The 10,000-nt window shown below is 32.5% G+C and overlaps 1 protein-coding gene across 1 annotated transcript in view; it reads left to right on the top strand.

Annotated features, from left to right (window-relative positions):
* LOC113808727 (steroid hormone receptor ERR2) overlaps window positions 1-3,465 on the top strand; it is a 28,368-nt gene extending 24,903 nt beyond the window's left edge. The window contains exons 5-9 of the mRNA XM_070126894.1: window positions 682-779; window positions 1,052-1,213; window positions 1,505-1,689; window positions 2,533-2,705; window positions 2,892-3,465. Of these exons, the coding sequence (XP_069982995.1) occupies window positions 682-779; window positions 1,052-1,213; window positions 1,505-1,689; window positions 2,533-2,705; window positions 2,892-3,054 (781 nt within the window). The 3' untranslated portion in view covers window positions 3,055-3,465. The remainder of the gene's footprint in view (window positions 1-681; window positions 780-1,051; window positions 1,214-1,504; window positions 1,690-2,532; window positions 2,706-2,891) is intronic.
* The last annotated feature ends 6,535 nt before the right edge of the window (window positions 3,466-10,000 follow it).

Below are 10,000 nucleotides of genomic sequence, written 5' to 3' on the forward strand. Positions count from 1 at the left end.
AATATCAACATCATTATCATCAGTCAGTATCAATATCAACATCAACATTTACATCATCATCATCATCATCACTATCATCCTCATTCTTCTCTTCCTCCTCCTCATGTCAATAGAAACATCAACATCAACATCAGCATCAACGTCATCAATATCAACTACAACTACAACTACAACTACAACTACATCTACATCTATATCTACATCTACATCTACATCTACATCATCATCATCACTATCATTATCATTATCTTCATCATCATCATCATCATCACCATCATCATCATCATCATCACCATCACCATCACCATCACCATCACCATCATCATCATCATCATCATCATCATCATCATCACCATCACCATCATCATCACCACCACTCATCATCATCATCATCATCATCATCATCATCATCATCACAACTACCACCATCATCATCACAACCACCACCATCATCATCATCATCGCCACCACCACCACCACCATCATCATCATCATCATTGTCATCACCATCATCACCATCATCACCACCACCATCACCACCACCACCACCACCACCACCACCACCACCACCACCACCACCACCACCACCACCACCATCACCATCACTACCATCACCATCACCACCACCACCACCGTATCCTTTTCATTGAATTTCTATACAATGTCTTCTTTTCTTTACAGGTTAGACCGAGTTAGAGGCGGGAGGCAGAAATATAGGAGAACTTCCGATTCCCCGTTTTCAATGCATCAGATGCCTGTTAAAAAGGCTTCGTTAGAAGGTATGAATTGAGTATTATAATCTTTCTGTTCACGTCCATAATCTTTTTTTCTATAAGGAATTAGTCTAGTATTTTCCTGGTCATTTCTGGAATTTTTGTTTTTTGAAGATGTGAAACTTTTTCTCTCTTTTTGATATATGTTGTTCGACAGATAAAGAGGATTAACAAATGAAGTATATGCTGAAAGTTCCGACAAGTTTCAATCCTAGCCAGTGATTTGTAAGAAACATCCGAGTAACAGCTGTATTTTTCTCCTTTTTGGAAAATTTCAGATATTAAATTACTGGCTTCCCTGCGTGCATGTGAGCCGGAATCACTCCTGGCATTACCAGACCTAACTGTGTTCGATCCTGATTATCTCACTATATCCATCCTTGCTGACCTCTATGACAGGGAGCTGGTCTCCACGATAGGATGGGCTAAGCAAATTCCAGGTATTTACCATTTATGAAAATTATAATTTTGCAGTTTTATTTGATAAAAAAAAAAAAAAAAAAAAATAGCATTGATTTAATTTTAGGTAGGGTTGCTACTTTTGTTTTTTGTTGTGATTAGTGATAACTAGTTTCAATTATTATTATTATAACACTAATTAATGACAATCTGAATCACTTTAATCATGTTATTGCTTTAGATCATGGAGACCAATATATGTACTATGAAATTTACCTTTTAATGAAAACTCCCATTTTAATACCATGTTAATACATTTATCTCTCTCATAGGGTTCACAGAATTAGCTCTGAATGATCAGATGCGGTTGCTACAAAGTACTTGGGGAGAAATCCTAACTTTGGGACTAGCCTATCGATCGATGCCAGCCCACGCCCACACGCTCTTGTTTGCCCATGACTTCACCCTTGATGAGAAGCAAGCAAGGGAGTGCAACGCCACTGAGCTCTTTACGCAGGTGGGTTCTCGTGATTAATGATACTGCATATTGTGTGCTCAGTATAGCACACAAATGAGTTGTACATATTTGATATTTTTCATTTTTAAAATTTTTATTAATACTTACATATACATGTATAAATATTTGGTACAGTTACTTTTAGACTAACTTGGTATTCTATATCCATATCTTTATTTATATGTGTCATTATTTGTGTTATGTTCTTGTTGCTACTATGTATGATTTTTCTAGCTATATTATACAGCAGAGTTGACATTCTTAGAATGGTAAAGGATGGGAGAGGTTTTATGTGAACTTCATATATGCAGGGATGAATATACATTCCTCTGAAGAAGTTAGTAATGTAGCCGAGGTTGTGGGGGCACAGGTTGAAGTCTAGAGGAAAGTCCCTGTTTGGGGTCCCAGGAATCAATAGGATGGGCTGTTGCAGTCAACATAAAGCAATTCTTAAGACTGTCAGCCCTTTGTATATAATATAGCTAAAACTAAGATTTAAGAAAATTATATATGTATCTATAAGTATGATAAGCCTTACATATGGTGTGCATATGCTTTAAGAAACAACAATTTGGTACCTGTTCTATTGTCTTTTAAAAATTCTGAATATATTTTTCCAATTGTTGTTTTGTAAATTTGATTGTTATTTTCCCATTCAAGGAAGATTAAAGATGCTGAAAGTCAAATTCATTTTTACTATTTCTTTAAAGTGAAGTAGCTAAAAACTGCATTTCAGAATGTAATAGATATAGAAATTATATCTCTCCTACTCAAATTTTTCATTTTGTATAACAGCTGAAATGAATGATTGAGAAAGAACCTAAACTGTTGTATTGCTTCCAGGTGCTTGGTGTCGTTGAACGGCTTGAGCAGTGTAGTATCAACAGAGAAGAATTCCTGTTGTTGAAAGCCCTGGTTCTTACTAACTCTGATGTGCGCCTACAAGATAACCAGGCTTTGCATCGTCTAAGACAAAATATTCTCCAAGCTCTGCATGATGCTGTTGCAACCCTTAGGTAAGTTTCAAAATATACTCTTCCTTATTGATATTACAAAGAAAGGCATTTTTGGTTCTTGAATATTTCCTCCATGAATGTAATTAATGCGTGCTGTCTTTTCATTTTTTCACGTCTTTGGGAGGTAAAGTGATTAAGTTTTTATTGTAAGTGATTCCTTGTATCTAATATTCTCTTACTTTACAGACTGCGAGATGCTGTAGCACAGATGCAGTCCTTACTCCTTTGCTTACCATCTTTAAGAGCTGCCGATGCAGCCCTCCGAAGGTATTGGCTCTCTGTACGTCATCAGGGCACTGTGCCTATGAACAAGCTTTTTGTGGAGATGTTGGAGTCACACATGCGGTGAATGGGAACTATGATTAATTCTCAATCACTCTTCTGTTGTAAAACAATGCTTATTTAAACACGAAAGGATGATTTGGCAAGGAGGTCATCACTGGTGAAAAGTGCATTAAACAGTAGACTGAAGGATAAGGCAAACGATTCCTCCTCACTAGGTAATATGGTCTGCTGATGGCTAGAACAAACATCTTGGTCTCAAAGTCTTCCAAGAGAGGAGTCACAGTGCAAGAACTTCCTAGATCCAAAGTGATCCCAAAAGGAGCTGAAAGTGTAATTCTTTTGAGTCCCAAGGGGCTTCTATCAGAGGCAAATTGGCCTGTGTTGTTCATAGTGTTAGGAAAAAGAAGGACGTGCTAAAGTGAAGTTAAAGTGTTGCAAGGTGATTTTTTTTTATTTTTATTTTTTTTTTTGTTCTAGAGAAATGGCTATATTACCCTGGGAGGAAAAGCTGCCATTTTGCCGCACACTCAGGTACTGTTGGCAATTGTGTTCAAAACAAAAAAGAAGAATTTTAATATCTTTGATCATGACCAGAATTTGACCTTAACATGAGTTTTGATCCTCTGTAAATATATATCTGTTGTTTCATGGTACTCCCACCGGGCAGCAACATAATTGATGATGTTGTTGCCATATGCAATCATTTGTGACATGGTCAGCGAATTTGAACAATGGACACACTATGTAGATGCAAATGTCTGTGTTTTGATCAGGATAATAGATATATAGGATCAACTTCCAAGAGGATCCACAGCTCATTTTTGCTGATCTCACCTCAGTTGTTGGCAGTTGACTCTGGATAATGCCACACCAACTGTGTTTTCAAGAACTGAAGTCACTGCTAAAAACTAAAAAAGAAAAAAGAAAAAAAAATTGTGTTGATAAACTGTACATATTCTACTTCTTTGTATCTCAAAGGCATAGGCCTGCATAACAGTACAACTGCTTAAGTAAGAGAAATCAATTAAAAATTTTGTGTGTTGTCTGTTTACTAGTAAATATGAAGTTGTGATGTCTTTCTACGTTGCATCAATATGTCCTTTAGATGTCGGAGGAAAAGACTATGACATTGAGAGTCTTTAGGCTATCAGGTGCTAAGGTTCAATTTTTCTTCTTCTTTTCCTTCTTCAAAAAACAAAAAACAAAAAAGAAGAAGCAAACCCAGAGAGTAACCTTGTGATCTACTCTTTTATTTCTATTTTGTGATGAACCAAACAGGGCTTCATTTTGTGTTGACTTTAAGCATAATTCTGCCTTAGCTTTTCGGTCTAAATCTGAGAAACTTGTATTAGGTAGGAACAAAGTGTCCTCCTCGCATACCTTCACAGAGACTTGAACCAGTTTTGAATTGTCTTCCTTCTTTATTATCATTATTGTTATTATTGAAATCATTGTGATTATTATTATGATTTTTTATGTCTTCCTCCTCTGTGTCATGATGTACACTTTACAGCATGCCATTATTCTCCATGATGTCTTTTGTAGTGAAGAGAAAAACAACAACAACAATATAGCAAGGAAAGGAATAACTAACAAGAAAAATGAGGACACCATTGTACAATCACAGATAGAAATCCTTCTGAACTGGGTAGAAATGGTAGCTTATATTGATGAATGCACAGGATCAAATGCTTGTGTGTTGCATGATAAATAACCTTAGGATGTGATAGTGTTCAAATAATACAGTTCCTTGAAATTACTAGCATATGGTGCACACAACCTCTATTATCTTATTAGGTGCTGGTCAGCAGCCCGATGGCCAGCAGAAATCACTCAGGACCTAGAAACCTTATTTTAACATAAATATTCCACTCCATTAACATGACACGAAGACCTTCAATTGTGAATTTAATCTTTACCACCTTTAAAAAATTCACAGACTGTGTGAAGTTAGCATGGTAGTATTACAACTGAAATATGTACATCTAACCATTTTAGGTATACTGATGATCTATTGTAAAGCCAGATATTTGATTATTGAGGTTATTATTAATAATTGACAAGGTGTGAGATATTCAGCAGATGTATTAGAAGAAATATGTGAATATTTAAGATTAGATTATGTGTATCAAAAATACATTTTTGTAAACATGACTAAAAAGCTTGTGAGTTGAAAAAAAGAAAGAAAATGTCCATCAAACACTGGCATTAAAACAAAACTATGGAAAAACAGAAAATGTGCAAAATTGCTGTCAGTGGTTGTATATTAATATAATTCTTTAATTGATGTATAAAGATCTGTGATTAGTATTATAGTTTGGCTTCTTATAGGTCATGGTAGTTATGTGGTTGCTGTAAAACTTATATCATGTATTCTCCAGTATGACAGTACTAAAAGTTTCAAGAAGGTTTGCAACTTCCTTTTACTGCTAATTTGCAGAAAAACAACTTTCATAGACTTCTGTGATTTGCAATGATATAATGATGTTGTCATAATATAACTACTTTGAAATTTTTTGTGCAAAAATATTGATAATTGGCTGTTGTTGGTTTTTCATCAACAAAATCTTCACTTCTCCATATGTATAGAAAGAAATATAATACTCACTATGAGAACAAATCAGAATTGATAAATAAATCAATATGACATATAAGCCATGCTATTAAAAGTGGAAGAAATATGTATAATGATGATAATGGATTTATCTACATTAGAAGTTGCTCTAAAGTTGTATGGTATTACAAATTGTTAACATATTTAATCTTATATTTCAATGACAACTATGCCTCATAGTATATATTAGTATACATTATTGTTATAAATCTAATCAAAATGTTATATTTTATTTACCAGTTTTGAAAGCATTAATGAGAAATAAACATTTACATACAAGATCGGACATGTTTCCTAGTGAAATAAAACAAATATATATATAAATATATAATTTTATAAAATCAAACCAAACAGTATTTTTCTACTCTTTGGTGAATATTACAGTTTTTTCTGTTGTGTCATAATGGAGACTGCAATGATTTCACAACATCATGTTCAGCTTCATGATGAATTGAAAAGGGAAATACTAGTGTGTTATCTGAGCAAGAGCACATCCTACCTTATAAAGGTGGGTAGTGTCTTCGGCTTGGTATGTTAAGGCTGTTGTAGACGGCTTTGCATTTTGTCATGTCTATACCACTAGCGTTGCAGATTACTATTCACTTCACAGTGCAATAGGTGTAGTGCTTACATGGATACCTGGGTCACTCAAGAACAATTTTATATATATATATATATATATATATATATATATATATATATATATATATATATATATGTATATATATATATATATATATATATACACATATATACATACATACATAGTTATATACACATTCACATACATATACACATACATGCAAACATAAATACACATACATACATACATACATACATACTTACATAGATACATAGATACATACATATACACATACAAACATATGTGTATATAACCATATATGTATATGTGTATATGTATATGTGTATATGTAATATTTATACATATATATATAATATGTATATATAATATATATGTATATATATCATATATATATATATGATACATATACATAATATATATATATATATATATATATATATATATATATATATATATATATATATATACATATCATAATATATAAGTAATATATATATATTATATATAAAAGATATATATATATATATATATATATATATATATATATATATATATATATATATATATATTATATATATATACACACACACACACACACACACACACACACGCATATACACACACACGCATTTACATATATATATATATATATATATATATATATATATATATATATATATACGTATATATATATATATATATATATATATATATATATATGTATACATACGTATATATATATATATATATTATATATATTATATATATATATGTATATATATATATTTATATATATATATATATATATATATATATATATATATATATATAATCATATTTAATTGGAATCTAAATTTTGTAATGTAATACAGCACAGGGAGATCAGTCCTGCAGTTTATCAATGTTATCGTTTAATACAAAAGTTCAGAAGTCTACATTCTTATTCTTATTCTGTTACGTATATTCAATAATACTGTGTTAATGAAGGAGTTGTTGGAGGTATCAGACTCTATATTTGTTATTTAATACAATGGAAGACTTTCATTAGTATTTTTCTTCTTTTTAAAGTAAGCAGGAATAAGCAAGTTTATGTACTGGATATTTTTCTTTCTTTTTTATATTAATTTATTATTTTTGTTTTTACATTTAGAAATAACTGCATAATATTGTGATAGACTGTGCTATATTGTAGTACTTTGTGCAATAACCATACTAAATTGTGCTATAATGCATGGTATAGAGTGCTTAACAGGTGTTTCTCTCTGTAGTTCATTCCCTTGTTGGGCATTATCCTACTTAAAATGTCGCATCAACTGTGCATTAAAAACACAAACTCAAAACCTAAACTTGCCACTAAGCTGTGGGTGTTATATGGCAACGTTTTAAATTGTGATTCATGAGAGTTCAAAGGAATGTTATATTTTGGCATATATCTACTTTAAAACAGTACAGTATTTATTTACGGTACAAGAGGTCTTTTTTATGTTTTCTGGTTGACTGACTGCCCTGTATTTCTGGGTACAGGATAATAATTACTTGTGGAGGCCATAGCTTGGTTTTAATCCCATGCTTCATTGAGTCTGAGAAAGGAACAAGAGATGAGAAGAATGATTACCCAGCTGCACTGTACTCTGCTGGATCAAATGTGCATACTCTTATTCAAATCTATGTTGTTCGGTGTTGCAAATGGGTGACTTGCAAGAATTTGTTGCACCCTAGGTGTTTGTGTAGCCTCTTGGTGACCTCATTATGTGTTTTCATGTGTTACACGGCTACACTGTAAATCCGTCCGTCGCTGATTAGTGGGTGTGTGTGTGACTTGAGTGCCCAGGCTTGTGGTGGCACAAAGTTGTAACTTTTCACTGAGCTCAGATACTTCCAGAGTGTAGGCACGCCTCTCTGAAAACATTTGTATGACATTGCTATTGGTTTGTAAACAAAAATAAGACAAAAATGTAAAATGACATGAATATGGGTATGAATATAATCAGTCAAAATGTTGAAATTTGTCTCAGGTAAATGTAATTTTAAATATTTTGAATTATATATAATTTTTATACAGAATGCATCTTAGGTGGCAAAGAAATACATGCATGTTAATTTATTTTGATACCATTCAGGCTAGTATGTGAGATCACTATGAAAATTATAACTTTCAATTATTTAAAATCAAAACATTTGCTGTATAGGTTCAGGGTGAGAATGAATCTGAAATTACCCTTTTTGTAGTGCTGATGGCTTAATATTTTGTAAAAAAAAAAAAGATGAGAAAAAGAAAAAAAGGAAAAATAATAAAATAATAGCAACAGTTTGAAGCCATCACAAGAAAGAGTTTCCTAATAGGAGGTAATGTGAAATGTTTGCTCTCACTCTCTTCCCATTAGCAATATAAAAAAAGTGTAGAGAGCCTGGGCATGGCTGGTCCCCACTGTATACTGTAACTTGTCTTAGGCACAACCCAGTATATAAATATACATATATATATAATGTTATTGTTATACATTTGCTGTTTCCGATATATATGTGGATAAGGGTGAGATTATTTACAAATACAGAAATTTGGCAAAGGATGCATATCATCATGTTTCGCCTCTGTTGTTAACGCTCTCAGCACATGAGTTTGGGCATAGGCTATATTTTTTTATACATTTTTCTACCTAAATCTACCTTAATGGAGCATAGCTATTTTGGGAGAATCTGTATAATTTTTTTTTTTTCTTTTTGGTCATTGATAAATATTTCCAAGAAATATATATCCCATGTGATACAGGTCATGCAGAAAGTGCCGAAGTTTGTCACTTTTCTGAGTCTTGCCAAACCTTCTCATTGTCCCATACTGTATCACCAATGTCCTAAAATAATTTAAGAACAAGATATGAAAATAAATTAACAAATGAGTAGATGAATAAATAAGTAAAACAATGAATAAGGAAGCAAATATTTTGAAATATGAATAATTCCTCAGTAGCATATGAACTAATCATTGGAATATGGTGCTGAGTAAGTAAATAATGTTAAAGCATTTTTTCCTAAAGTTATTATCAAAATGATTATGCATATTATTATCAGTCTTGTTATCACTATCATTAGAGGTAAGAATCATATAGCATGAGTCATTTGCAAGGTAGAAAGATTTGACTAAGAAAAAATGGTGGCACATACTTCTTGAAATCTTTATATCTTGTTAGTGACAAAGCAGTATGATAGCATTATTATCTCACCCTCCACATGAGTGTGTTTATGTAAAGGTATATGCAAATTAGCAAAAATCTTCCACTGTAATGGCAGAAGATCAGGGTTAGGGAGAGGGAGGGAGGGGAAAAGTAAAAAAAAAAAAAAAAAAAAAAAAAAAAAAACTCGGCAGATCTCCAGATGCTGGCGTCTGGAGATGAATAAAAACCTGAGTAAACATTCGTGACAATCTGAACAGCTCATCACATCTGATGAATAAAAACCTCGGCATGGACTGAGTGCAGTGTGGGAGTAAGAGAGGGACTGGTGATGCAGATAAAGAGGCTACCTCGTAAAACTCCAAGTGTTATATAAAAAGAGAAAAAAATGCTATCAATTACTCAATCTCCCCCATTTTCCCTACTGTTTATGATCAGGTGGATATAATGTTATGACATTGTATCACACGGTTGATACCATCCGTTTTAAAAATATCTTAAGGGCAAGGATACTTATTGTTGATATTTCATGAATATATATGCTCCATGTTGTTTCCCCCCTCCCCCAAGAGTCAAAGAATCAAATTAGCAACATGCACTTAACCAAGAATAGGAACGGAAA

The sequence above is a fragment of the Penaeus vannamei genome, chromosome 11 (assembly GCF_042767895.1).
Source record: "Penaeus vannamei isolate JL-2024 chromosome 11, ASM4276789v1, whole genome shotgun sequence".
NCBI classification, from domain to species: domain Eukaryota; kingdom Metazoa; phylum Arthropoda; class Malacostraca; order Decapoda; family Penaeidae; genus Penaeus; species Penaeus vannamei.